This window comes from Moschus berezovskii, chromosome 7, assembly GCF_049115385.1.
Source record: "Moschus berezovskii isolate FMDL1 chromosome 7, NW_MosBer_1.0, whole genome shotgun sequence".
Taxonomy (NCBI): Eukaryota; Metazoa; Chordata; class Mammalia; order Artiodactyla; family Moschidae; genus Moschus; species Moschus berezovskii.
The window spans coordinates 46,388,025-46,402,785 of NC_142466.1; the positions used below are offsets into that span (position 1 = coordinate 46,388,025).

The 14,761-nt window shown below is 35.1% G+C and overlaps 1 protein-coding gene across 2 annotated transcripts in view; it reads right to left on the bottom strand.

Moving 5' to 3' along the window:
- Nucleotides 1–14,761, bottom strand: part of JAK2 (Janus kinase 2) — a 103,095-nt gene that overhangs the window by 57,043 nt on the left and 31,291 nt on the right. Inside the window, exons 3-4 of one of the 2 annotated variants that reach the window (XM_088837907.1) lie at nucleotides 12,677–12,800; nucleotides 1,449–1,566 (exon numbers count right to left, since the gene is read on the bottom strand). In XM_088837907.1, the coding sequence (XP_088694033.1) occupies nucleotides 1,449–1,566; nucleotides 12,677–12,800 (242 nt within the window). Of the gene's footprint in view, nucleotides 1–1,448; nucleotides 1,567–12,676; nucleotides 12,801–14,761 lie in introns of those variants that run through there. The other variant, XM_088837908.1, reaches the window with a different exon arrangement.

Here is a 14,761-nt window from a genome sequence, read left to right on the forward strand (position 1 = left end):
GAGTCTTGAAGACATTATGATAAGAGAAATGAGCCTGTCGCAAAAAAGTAAATGCTGTATAGTTCCACTTAACTGAGCTAACCTGGAATAAGCAAATGAATAAAGACAGAGTAGAAAGGTGGCTGCCAGAGGTCAGGAGGAGAGAGAAACGAAGAGTTACTTTTTAATGGGTAAAAAGTTTAAATATGGGAAGATGAAAAATGTTCTGGAGATGGATGGTGGTAAAGGCTGCACAACAATATGAATTCCCTGAATTAATGCACTGCTTTGATCACTAAAAAATGGCTAAAATAATAAACTTTATTAAGTGTATTATATCCCTTCACAGATAAAAATGTCAGTTGCTCTATATAGCAAAAAAGAAATATTCTTTAATCTGTTGCTCATAAACTGAACTATATCTATTACACATCTTAGATATGTGAGCTATGAGGATCTGTGAGATTATTTTCCATGATATTAGCAAATCTGATTTAGAACTTGACTGGATACCTTGGGAATATCAAGAGCATATCTTTACATAAAAGCACTAATTTCTTTCTTTACTAACTACTCCTCATTCTTGCAGCACACAGACTCAAAAGTAATTTAATGACAAAACATTTCAATTACTGTTTAAATCAAGGTTACAAACAAGAAAGCATTTCAAATGTTCCAAAACACCACAAAAGTCAAACGATACTAATAAACAAATAACTAGAACACAGTTTTCAGGCTAAGTATCAACAACCAGCTCCCCTCCTGTGAGGGGCTACACATACTACTGTATATTGATAGTTCACTTTTTATGCAGTTACTTACTTTCTTTACATTTTGCTACCCACTAATAAAAGTCTGAAACTGTTTAGGAATTTCTTAGAAATCCCTCTAAAGAAATTTCACTGTCCTATATTCCAGCCACCTAGGTCTACATGAATCATGCTGTAAAACTCAGTCTAAACTTTGTGAAATTCTTAAAGTGACTTAAAGCACTAAAATAAAAAGAAAATTCAAAAGGGCCAATTCTAGGACTCTTTATAAATTAGAGTCTATTATCCATAAGCCATGGGCTTCCTAGGTGGCATCAGTGGTAAAGAATCTGCTTGCCAATGCAGGAGACACAAGAGTCGCCAGTTCGATCCCTGGGTCAGGAAGATCCCCTGGAGTAGGAAATGGCAGTCCCCTCCAGTATTCTTGCCTAGGAAACTCCATTGACAGAGGAGCCTGGCAGGTTACAGTCCATGGTATCGCAAAGAGTCAGATACAACTGGGCACACATGCACATATATCCAAAAGCTATGGGATTAAAAATTAGTGATAAAAGACTCAATTTTGTTACCTCTCTGCACCTGCTATGCAAACAGAGCATCAATTTTCCCATATGTGAATAATTTCCTGATTAAGAAATATACTATACAGCAAGATATTTATAATTTAACACATGTACAATGAAGATAATATAATCATACCTGAGCAAAAAGGTAAGACATGACAAAGTCATCAAGAAGAGGAGCTTCAGCACCTCGAGATATTCCATGTCGATAGGTTCTGTTGCTGCCATTACAATACCAGTAAGGAAAGTAAAATCTACGAGACAGTTAAAATACTCAGTCAGCCTCCAAACATTCTAAAATAGATACACTGTGTATATATAACCATCTCCAGTCACCAAAAGGTACTATCCCATAATCAGAAAACACAACTAAGAGTGTTAAATACAAAGTGAGGATAAAAGGAAATACAGATAAACTACAGTAATAATATAGGCAGAAAATATGAGAAACATGAGTTTAAAATTCATAATCTGCCTTCTTCAATGCACAGATACATAGAAGCAATAACAGAAAATAGAGGAATGTAGAAATAAAACATTAACAAAAAAATTTTAATGTAATTCTAGAAACATCAATAGAATCTGAAAATGTTAAATTTGGTGTGAAAACAATTGTGCCTTCTTTTTAAAAATGGAGATTACATTAAAAAGAATGAAATAATACCACTGGCAGCTACATGGATGCACCTGGAGATTATCTTATTAAGCAAAGTCATAAAGAAAGAGAAAGACAAATACCATATGATATCACTTACATGTGGGCTCTAAAATATGACACAAATGAACTTATCTATGAAATAGAAACAGACTCACAGACATTGAGAACAGACTTGTGGTTGCCGAAGGGGTAGGGGAGTTGGGGAAGGGTGGATTGAGAGTTTCTAGTTAGCAGATATAAAGTATTACATATAGAATGGATAAACAACAAGGTCCTACTGTATAGCACAAGGATATTCAACATCCTGTAATAAGCCACAATGGAAAAGAATATGAAAAACAATATACATTAAATATGTATAACCTGAATCACTTTTCTGAACACCAGAAACTAGCACAACACTGTAAATCTACTTCATTGTTTTAAAAAAACGGATGTGACAAACTTGTCCTTCAAAGAAACAAAAAAAATTCTACATTGCTTTCACAGGTTTATTGAGACAAACTCCATTAAAAGTTCAATGTTTTTAGTATATTCAAAGCATTGTACAGATATTACCACATCCTAACTTTAGAACATATTTATCTTCCATAAAAGAAATTCCATTCTCACTAGCAGTCACACCCAAGCCACCCTTATCTACTTCCCAGTCCTACGTTACTATTACTGTCTCTATAAATTTATCTATTCTAGACATTTTATATAAATGGAATCGTATAACGTGGATTTTTCTACCTTCTTTCACTTAGCATAATGTTTTCAAGGATCACCCATATTTATAGCATAAGTCAATACTTCATTTCTTTTTATTGCCCAGTTAGTTTCATTGTATGGATGTATCACACTTTGATTAACCATTCATCACTTTATGGACATTCGGTTTGTTTCCACGTTTTTGCTGTTGTGAATAATGCTGCCATTAATAATCAGCAATGGCAAGCCACTCCAGTACTCTTGCCTAGAAAATCCCATGGATGGAGGAGCCTGGTAGGCTGCAGTCCGTGGGGTCGCTAACTGAGCGACTTCACTTTCACTTTTCACTTTCACACATTGGAGAAGGAAATGGCAACCCACTCCAGTGTTCTTGCCTGGAGAATCCCAGGGAAGGGGGAGCCTGGTGGGCTTCCATCTATGGGGTCACACAGAGTCGGACACGACTGAAGTGACTTAGCAGTAGCAGCAGCAAGATTTTTTTTTCCTGAGGATGTATATTTTCATTTCTCTTGCATATACACCTGGGTGGCACTGTTGAATCATATGAAATTTTATGTTTATCTTTTTAAGGAGTAGCCAAACTCTCTTTCAAAGCATCTGGATTATTTTATACCTCTAACAAAAATGTATGAGTGCCCCCATAGGTCACATCCTTGCCAACACTTGGGTGGAAGAGTTTAAGCTGAATTTTTCTATGGTACTACCGACTCAACATTCATTTTGTTTGCTCAAGAATCCTTATATGGACCTTAAACTGACATTAATCCCCTCACAAATGCATGCTCCAGACAAAAATTTGCAGAGTAACAAGCAATTACAAGTTCCTGATGCAATTTCCCCAACAGCCTTTGTGATCCATAGTCATTCCTGCCTCTCCATGCCCATCCCTTTGTGCCTCTTCAGTGGACACCCATATGGCTTACCAAAATCCAGCTCTTTTGAAATGAGTCTAGCCTTAGTCCAGGAACCCCAAAGCACTCACCCACAAACCCTAATAAAGGCATGTACTCCAGGGCTGACTCTGTCTGCAGTGTGCCTTCACTTTTCTATGTGACACCTTAAGGCAAGCTGGTATGTCCTCAAGGACCAGTGAGTAATAAACTTTTCTGCTTCAATTCCTTTTGCAGTTTATTGTTGAAATGTGGCTCATCATCTGGTACCCTGTGTCCCACTTAATAAGAGTTAATTTGAAAAATTGAAAATTACTGTCCATCTTTTTAATGCTTGCCATTCTAGTGGGTAAATGATATCCCATTGTGGTTCTGATTTACATTTCTCTAATGAATAACAATGTTGAGTATCTTTTCACATGCTTATTGATCCTTCAAATGTTTTCTTTAGATAAAGGGCTGTTCAAAACTTTGCCCATTTATTTTAACTGGGTTATTTGTCATTATACTGAGCTGTTAAGAGTTCTTTATATACTATAGATATAATGTATCTGTCAGATACATGATTTACAAACATTTTCTTCTGTTCTGTGGGTTGTCTTTTCACATTCTTTCACATTCTTTTCACATCCTTTTCACATCTTTCTTTCACATTCTTTTTACATCCTTTGATGTACAAAAATACTTTGATGAATCCCAACTAATCTATTTTGTTGTTGTTGCTTAGGCTTTTGGTGCCATATTGAAATCACTGCCTACTTTAAGTACACAAAGATACAGTCCTGTTTTCTCCTAAGAATTTTATAGTTTTAGCCACTAAATTAAGGTCTATGATCCATTTTAAGTTACTTTTTGGTCAATGGTGTGAGTTGGTGGTCTAAGTTTATTACTCTACATGTGGATATTCAGTTGTCCCAGCATCATTTGTTGAAAAGACTATTCTTTCCCCATGAATTGTCATGGCACCCTTGCCTAAAGTCTACTACCATAATATGAGAGATTATTTTTGGACTTTCAATTTATTCCATTAATGTATATATCTAACCTGAAGTCAGTACCACAGTCTTAATAACTAGGATTGTGGACTAAGTTTTGAAATAAGAAATGTGAATCTTCCTACTTTGCTCTTTTTCAAGACTCTGATTTTTCACAAATTTAATGATTATCTGTCAATTTCTGAAATAAAGACAGAATTTCAGTGGAGATCACACTGAAAATAAAACTTAATGATGGGAATATTGCTGTATTAAATCTTCCTATACACAAACATGAGACAGTTTTCCATTTATTTAGGTGTTTCCCTAATTTCTTTCAATGATATTTTATATTTCTCAGTATACAAATTCTGCAATTCTTTTGTTAGGTTTAAAATCAAAGTATTCTTTTATGCTATTGTAAATGGAATTTTATTAATTTTACATTTGTACTATAATTCCGAGCATACAGAAATACAACACTTTGAATTTCTATCTTACAACCAGGCTAAGCTCATTTATTAGTTCTAATAGTTTATTAATTTCTTAGGATTTCACATATACTAGATCCTAATATCTGGGAATAGAGAGTTTGATCTCTTCTTTTCCAATATAGATGCCCTGTATTTTTTTTCCGTGACATAGTTCCCTGTCTAGAATTTATTCTACAGTGTTCAACAGAAGTGGTGAGAGCAGATATTCTTGTCTTGCTTTTGATATTTGGAAGAAAGCATTAAGCTTTTCCCTATCACGTATTAGATTAGATTTGGAGTTTTTCACAGATCCTTTTTCATACTGAGGAAGTTCCAGTCCATTCCTGTTGTGTTTAGTATTTTGATTACAACAGAATATTGGACTCTGTCAAAAGTTTTCTTCCATGTTTATTAAGATGATCATATGCTTTGGCTCTTTACTCTCATATGGTACATTATACTGATTTTGAGGTGGTAAAGCAATATCCTAGGATAATTTCTACCTGGTCAATATTTAATCCTTTTTATATATACATGGATTTGGTTTGCTATTATTTTCTTGATGATTTTCACACCTATGTTTGTAAAGGACATTGGTCTGTAGCTTTCTTATTTTTGGACTTCTTTGTCTGGATTTGGTATCAGGGTAATGGTGAACTTATGGAATGAGCTAGGAAGTGTTTCCTCCTTATCACTTTTTGGTAATAACTAATAAGGGTTTCCCTGGTGGCTCAGATGGTAAAGAATGTGACTGCAAAGCAGGAGACCTGGATTTGATCCCTAGGTCAGGAAAGATCACCTGGAGAAGGAAATGGCAACCCACTCCAGTATTCCTGCCTGGGGAACCCCAAGGACAGAGGAGCCTGGCAGGCTACAATCCATGGGGGGCAAAGAGTTGGACACGACTGAACGGCTAACACTGTCACTTCTTTCAGTATCAACATTTCCCTTCATGGATCACAGTCTTGTCACAGTGAGGGGACTTGCATAAGTCAATGAAGCTATGAGCCACGGCATGCGTGGCAACCCAAGAAGGAGGGGTCATAGTGGAGAGTTCTGAAAAATCATGGTCCACTAGAAGAGGTAATGGCAACCTACTCAAGTATTCTTGCCTGGAAAGCCCCACGGACAGTTTGAAAAAGCAAAAATATATACCAATAGAATATAAGCCACCCCCTACCCAGGTCAGGAGGTACCGAGTATATTACTTGGAAAGAGTAGAGGGCAATTACTATTAGCTCCAGTAAGAATGAAGTAGCTGGGCCATACAAGAAATGGCACACAGCTGTGGATGTGTCTGGTGCTGAAAGTAAAGTCCGATGCTATAAAGAACAACACTGCATATGAATCTGGAATGTTAGGTTCATGAATCAAGGTGAATTAGACATAATAAAACAAGATGGCAAGACTGAACAAGTACATCTTAGGAATCAAAATCAGTGAATTAAAATGGACAGTCATGGGTGAATTTAACTCATATGACCATTATATCTATTGTGGGAAAGAATTCCTTAGAAGAAATTAAGTAGTGCTCATAATCAACAGAGTCCAAAACGCAGTACCTGGGTGCAATCTTCAAAACAACAGAATGATCTTTGTTTGTTTCCAAGGCAACCCATTCAACATCACTATAATCCAAGTGTATGTCCTAACCACTGATGCTGAAGAAGATGAAACTCACTATTTCCATGAAGACCTATAACACCTTCTAGAACTAACACACAAAAAAGATGTCCTTTTCATCACAGGAGATTGGAATGCAAAAGTAGGAAGTCAAGAGATACCTGGAATAACAGGCAAGTTTGGCCTTATAGTACAAAATGAAGCAGGACAAAGGCTACCAGAGTTTTGTCAAAAGAACACAGCGATCATTAGCAAACACCCTCTTTCAACAACCCAAGAGATGACTCTACACATGGACATCACCAGAGTGTCACTATCGAAATTGGATTGATTATATTCTTCACAGTTAAAGATGGAGAAGCTCTATACAGTCAGTTAAAAAAAAAAAAGACCTGGAGGTCTGATGTGGATCATATCATGAACTCCTTACTGTAAAACTTAGGCTTAAATTGAAAAAAGTAGGGAAAATCACTAGGCCATTCAAGTATGACCTAAATCACATCCCTTATGATTATACAGTGGAGGTGACGAATAGATTCAAGGGAGTAGATCTGGTAGAGTATGTGAAGAACTACAGGCAGAGGTTCGTAACACTGTATAGGAGGCAGTGACCAAAACCATAAAGGGAACATTTCATGTGAGAATGGGCACAATAAAGACAGAAACAATAAGGACCTAACAGAAGCAGAAGAGATTAAGAAGAAATGGCAAGAATACACAGAAGAACTATACAACAAAGGTCTTAATGAGCCAGAAAACCATGATGGTGTGGTCACTCACCGAGAGCTGGACATCCTGGAGTGGGAGTCAAGTGGGCCTTAGGAAGCATTACTACGAACAAAGCTAGTGGAGGTGACAAAATTCCAGCTAAGCTACTTAAAATCCTAAAAGATGACACTATTAAAGTGCTGTATTCAACATGTCAACAAATTTGGAAAACTCGGCCATGGCCATGGGACTGGAAAAATTCTGGTTTCATTCTAATGACAAAGAAGGGCAATGCCAAAGAAAGATCCAACTATCATACAACTCCATTCATTTCACATGCTAGCAAGATTATGCTCAAAATCCTTCAAGCTAGGCTTTAGGAGTATGTGAGCCGAGAGTTTCCAGCTGTACAAGTTGGGTTTGGAAAAGGCAGAGGAACCAGAGATCAAATTGCCAACATTCGCTGGACTATCAAGAAAGCAAGAGAGTTTCAGAAAAGCATCTACTTCTGCTGCACTGACTATGCTAAAGCCTTTGACTGTGTGGATCACAACTGTGGAAAGTGCTTAAACAGAAGGGAATAGCAGACCATCTTATCTATCTCCCGAGAATTCTGTCTGTGGGTCAAGAAGTAACAGTCAGATCTGGACATGGAACAAGTGACTGGTTCAAAACCAGAAAAGGAGTATGACAGGCTGTATATTGTCACCCTGCTTATTTAACTTCTATGCAGAGTACATTATATGAAATGCTGGGCTGGATGAATCACAGCTGGATTCAAGATTGCTGGGAGAAATATCAATAACCTCAGATAACACAGATGACACCATCCTTATGGCAGAAAGTGAAAAGCAACTAAAGAGCCTCTTGATGAAAGTGAAAGAAGAGAGAGAAAAAGCTGACTTGAAACTCAACATATACTAAGGTCATGGCATCCGGTCCCATCACTTCATGGCAAATAGAAGAAGAAAAAGTATAAATGTGACAGATTTTATTTTCTTGGGCTCCAAAGTCACTGCGAACGGTGACTGCTGCCATGAAATTAAAAGACACTTGCTCCTTGAAATGAAAGCTATGACAAACCTAGAGAGCATATTAAAAAGCAAAGACATCACTTTGCCAACAAAGGTCCGCATGTCAAAGCTATGGTTTTTCCAGTAGTCATGTAAGGATGTGAGAGGCAGACCACAAAGAAGGCTGAGTACAGAAGAATTGATGCTTTTGAATTGTGGTGCTGGAGAAGATTCTTGAGTGTCCCCTGGACTGCAAGATCAAACTAGTAAGTCCTAAAGGAAATCAACCCTAAATATTCACTGGAAGGAAAGCTGCTGAAGCTGAATACTTTGGCCACGTGATGTGAAAAGCCGACTCACTGGAAAAGACCCTGATTTTGGGAAATATTGAAGGCAAAAGGAGAAATGGACAGCAGAGGATAAGATGGTTAGATAGTATCACTGACTCAATGGACATGAACCTTAGCCAACTGGGAAACAGAGGAGGGCAGAGGAGCCTGGCAAGCTACAGTCCATGAGGTCACAAAGTTGGACAAGATCTACCAAATGAAGAACAAAGTATCAACATATCCTAAAAAGTTCAATAGAATTCACCAGTAAAGCCACTTGGATCTGGGCTCCCCTTGTGCAAAGTTTTTTGTTTTGTTTTTTAATTACTAATCGAGTTCTACTTCTTTACTTGTTAAGGTCAATTCACATATTGTATTTTTTTGTCAGTTCTATAGTTTGTGTTTTTCTAAGCATTTCTCTATTGCATCTTGGTTATGTAGTTTGTTGGCATATAGCTGTTTCTTATAATCCTTTTTATTTCTGTAGGTCACAGTAATGTTACCTCTTTTATTCCTGATTTTAATAATTTAAGCTTCTCTCTTTATCTAGTTAAAGCTTTACTGATACTGTTGATCTTTTCAAGAACCAACCAACTTTTGGTTTCCTCATTTTCTCTTGTTTTTCTATCCTCTACTTCATTTATCTCTACTCTGATCTTTATTATTTCCTTCCTTTAACTTGCTTTCAGATTAATTTACTCTCCTTTTTCTACTTTGTTAAAGTGGAATGTTACTGATTTTGAGAACCTTCTTTTATATAGTTTTTATAAGTGAATTTACTTTAAAGGATGGTTTTTAGCTGCATACCCTAAGGCTCAGATGGTAAAGCGTCTTCCTACAATGCAGGAGACCCAGGTTCAATCCCTGGGTTGGGAAGATCCTCTGGAGAAGGAAATGGCAACCCACTCCAGTACTCTTGTCTGGAAAATTCCATGGACAGAGAAGTCTGGTAGGCTACAGTCCATGGGGTCGCAAAGAGTCAGACACGACTGAGTGACTTATTTTCTATTTTCCTTTGTGATTTCTTCTTTGACCCATTATTTATTTAGAATAGTGTTGTTAATTACCACATATTTGTGAACTGTCCAGTTTTCCTTCTGTTAATGATTTCTAATTTACTTCCACAGTGGTCAGAGAACATACTCTGTATGATTTCAATATGTGTAAATTCACTGAGATTCATTTGAGGGACTAACATATGATCTAACCTGGAGAATATTCCCTATGCACTTGAAAAGAACATGTATTGTCCTGTCATTCTGTACAGTGTTCTATGTTTGTATGTCCAGCTAGTTTACAGTGTTATTCAAGTCTTCTATTTCCGTGCTGATCTTGAGTCTGGTTGTTCTGTCCATTTCTGAAAGTGAGGCACTGAAGTCTTCAACTATTATTGTTGAACCGTCTAGTTTTCCTTTTAATTCTTTCACTGTTGCTTCATTTATTTTGGAGCTCTGTAGTTGGATCCAACTTATAGCAATTACAAGCAAATATTATGCTTCCTAATGGATAAATTCCTTAATCATTATAAAATGTCCCTCCCCTACCTCTAGCAACAACGTGTATCTTAAAATCAACTTTGCTTGATAATATAGCCTCTCAGCTCTCTTTTGGTTACTCAAAACCTGGTATATCTTCTTCAATACTTTACTTTCAAGTTATCTGTGTTTTTGAGTGCAAAGTGTGCCTCTTATAAACAGGATGTAATTTATAAATATTTTAAAAATTTAGTTCATCAGTCTCTGCTTTTTGAGAGTTTAATTCATTTACGCTTAAGGCTATTACTGTTAATAAAGTATTATGTCTGTCATCTTGCTTCTACTAGGATTTTTTGGATTTTTTTGTCTTTTTGTTCATTCGTTTCATTACTACTATAGATATTTTCTAGTATATTAATATATTAAGTTTCTAGTGTATTATTAATACATTAAATCTCTTATTTTATATTTTACTATATATTTTTGAGTTTTGGCATAGGAGTCTCTCGGAAAATTACAAAAGACATTGTAACTTAAACAATTTAGTTCTTATTAATATCAATTTAATCTTAATACAATACAAAAACTCTTTCATTCCCTTTATTCTATATTTGTCATATAAATCACATCTTTATACATTATAAGTTCTCCAACACAGTTTTATAATTGTTGCTCTTTTATGTTGATTCTGAAATAACCCATAAATAAAGGAAATGAAGAAGAGCCTCTAAACCACAGACAGGCAGAAATTTTAAAAATTTATATAAAATCTCTTTGGGGCAGTTTCTGGTTACATTATCCTTAGTACTTGTGATTATAGGTAGCAGTGCATATGCGCCCCCTTAGTTTAAAAGTAGGAGGAAGTCATGAATTTGATAAGGGAAATATTTTTTAATTCTTTAGAAGAGGTCAGCAAACTATTCCCCACAATGCTTAAAATATTTACTATCTGATTTCTTATAGAAAAAGGCTGCAAATTATTGCTCTACAGACATTTTAAAATAAAAAGATACACTACTTGCTGATTACAGAAAGAAATTATAGAAATTGATAAAGAAAATATTCTTAATAGGATACTGATATTCTGTGAAACATATGTTGCGTATTACTCTGCTTCTTTAAATAACACAAATTTGAAAAGTCTTAAAACCTGCATAAAAGTCTTAATAAATTTGAATAGGTTTAATTCTAAGTAGCTTAGGCTTTTTGCTTTTATTAGTCTTTATTTTAAGTGACCTCTTTTCTGTTTGTTTATGGTATATGAAAATGGCTACCTTAACATACTGATCCCATAAATATAGCCTTCTGCTGAATGGTTATTACTGATGCCTATATATTTGCTCATATTTTTTTGGTTAACAATCATACCATTTTCAAATAATGACTTTTTCCTTCTTTGTTCTCAATTATGAAATATTGTTCCTGTTTTACTATACTGGTTAGGAACTCCACCAAAATCCTATATACAAGTAGATAACTATATACATGTTATCTTTGCTTTTTATGTTATTCCTGACTTTAGGAGAGAATGACGCTAATATTTTATCATTTAAGAATATCATTTGTCACATGTTTTTTGAAGATATCCTTTCTTTACTCATGGTATGAATGTCTCTCCTGACTTGTAGTTTACTAAGGTTTTCTTTCCTTTTTATAATCATGAATGAGTCCATGGTCATGTTTTACTATGCAACACTGACTCTCTATGGAACTGATCTATTTCAGAAGTAAGAACAGACTAGATTTATTTCTTTGTTTCATCCTTTTAAATCATAAAGTACCTCTGGATTTCTCTAAATTGGTATTACATATTACCAAAAATTATTAAACACTTTGTAATTTGAGGTTGCAAATAATCACTGGCAAAATCTTACCCTTCCCTCACTTCAACTGAAAAGTTTTTAAAAAGAATGGATGTGAGATCACAGATTATTATATAAAACATCAAGTTTTCTGAGAAATTATCAGTATTACAAACATTTAGGATTTTTCAAGTAAAGGTCATTCTTATCCTTTTCAAATTTTAATTATAATCTTAAGAGGAAAAGTAGCATCCTACCAAAACAGCTTTATTCTCAGAGCATTCTAGTAAAAGAGCATATATGAACACTTTATCTGATGGGGAAAGAGAATCTTAAAAGAAGAAGTACGTGCATGCATACTAAGTCGCTTTAGTAGTGTCAGACTCTACCACCCCATGGACTGTAGCCCACCAGGCTCCTCTGTCCATGAGATTCTCCAGGCTAGAATACTGGAGTGGGTTGCCACACCCTCCTCCAGGAGATTTTCCCAATCCAGGGATCAAACCCATGTCTCTTACATCTCCTACATTGGCAGGTGGGTTCTTTTCCACTAGCACCACCTGGGAAGCCCAAATGAAGATTAGATGCTAACTGGTTCCGGTCTCCGATTATAAAGACCTTGCAATTAAAAAGTATGGTTGATAATTCCTCCCACTTTGCCTTTCACCATTAAGTTAAAAGTGACTACTTTACTGGAGAAAGTACCTGAGTCTGTAGAGTACGTTTTGCCTAGTTGATTCATCTATATGGAAGACATGGTTGGGTGGATACCAGATCCTTTCTGTTTCGCTCATTAAAGCAAACATACTATGATATACAGGTGTGATTCCTAAGAAAGAAACAGAAACAAATTATTACAGATATTAAAGTACATTTACAATAATATCTATAATCTGCAGTGGAGTTGAAGCAATAACTCTTCAAATCTGTGCAAAATGCAGCAGCAGTCAAAATCTTCTGGTCAACACCACTTAAATGTAAGTTCTTAATTAAATACATTTTCCCCCTATATTATAACATTTGACTGCTAGGATTATTTCAAATACATTATAAAAAACAGTTTATCTAGTTTTTTTAGTTGTCTTGTACAGTAAAGTTGACCCAATAATACTGGATTAACCCAACAATATTGTTTTAAATAATAATGAGGGTACCAAATAACTAAAATATTTGAGTCACCAGGTGCTTTAAAAAGAACAATGAAACAGTTTTATTTTTAAATATCAAGTTTTACACAATACACTTGTTATTATATTCTCTGAACTATTTAAACTTACAATGAAAGCTTTTAAACATCAACTTAAAATGCAAGGATATGTGATTTTTTTAAAAAAAATATTTTAGAAGGAACATTAACAAAAGGCTGAAGGCCAACAAACTTTAAAAACCATCTAGAACACTTATACCACAAAATTAAATAATGTATATTATTTCCAAACACAGAGAGAACCCACACAAGTACATACCAATCATGTGGAAACTAAAAACAAGTCTCCAAAAATGCCAGAGATTGGTCATACATATCACGCTTTCTATTCACATTTCAATTAAATCAGAAACAAGTACTAAGAAAAAAGAGAACAGGAAAACTGACACATTTTTTAATTCAGTTTGACCATGACATCAAAACCAGACATTATAAAATGACAAATCTCACTTACCAAAATAAATTCAAAAATCCTAAACTAAACATTTGCAAACAAAATCTAGCAACATTTCTTAGAAAAAAATATGACAAAGTTCATTTATTTGAAGACTGGAGAGATGGCTAAATTAAGAAAATCTGTTAACATAACTCATCAGGATGGTGGCTCAGAGAGTAAAGAATCTGCCTGCAATGCAGGAGACCCAAATTTGATCTCTGGGTCAGGAAGATAACCTAGAAAAGGAAATGGCAACCCGCTTCAGTATTCTAGTCTGGAGAATTTCATGGACAGAGGAGCCTGGTAGGTTACAGTTCATGGGATCACAAACAGTCAAACACGACTAAGTGACACTTTCGACATCATGATAATATATTAGAAAAAAGTCTGCAGTTAAATGACAAAATGATAAATTTTAGAAGTAGTGAGCACACTGATATGTATTTTATCTTTCTACACAAAGAATTACTGAAATATGTTATAATAAAAATCAAGATTCGAAAGGCTAAACAAAAATATTAAAAGTGAAAATGGAAAACAAATGGAAATAAGTTATTCACAGTGGAGCAAATCCACAAGACTAAAAAGCAAGAGAAAGAATGGAAATATTAGTATTGAAGAAAATGTAAATTTAAGTAATATCACTTTATGCCCATTCACCTAAGAGGGAGAGCATCTAGTGCTGACTGAACTGTAGTGAAACAGGAACTACAGTACATAATTGCTAGAAATGTAAACGAGCACAGCTTCTGAGACAGTAGTACCTATATAGTCATGAGAAATCAACGCCAGTAAAAATTTAAAATGTGTTTTTAAGCCAGCAATCTCTCCTGGGTACTCCTAAAAATGTAGTATAGTAGTAAGAAATTAAAAAGAAATAAAATGTAAATTCAAGAGCAGAAAATATGAAAAAACTGAGGTGGAGGTGGTATAATCCATTCCATGGACCTTTATGAAATTCAGTAAAAAGAATGAGTTAGTACAAAGGCAGTTGATTTGAACAGATTTTTCACAAGGTATGTTTTCATGAAAAAAGCAAGAGGCACATAAGAGTGTACAATATGATTCCATGCTATAAAATAATGATCTCAAAATCCTAATGACTCTGTATGACAGGGGGGTTGTGCATCCCTGTATGATTATATGG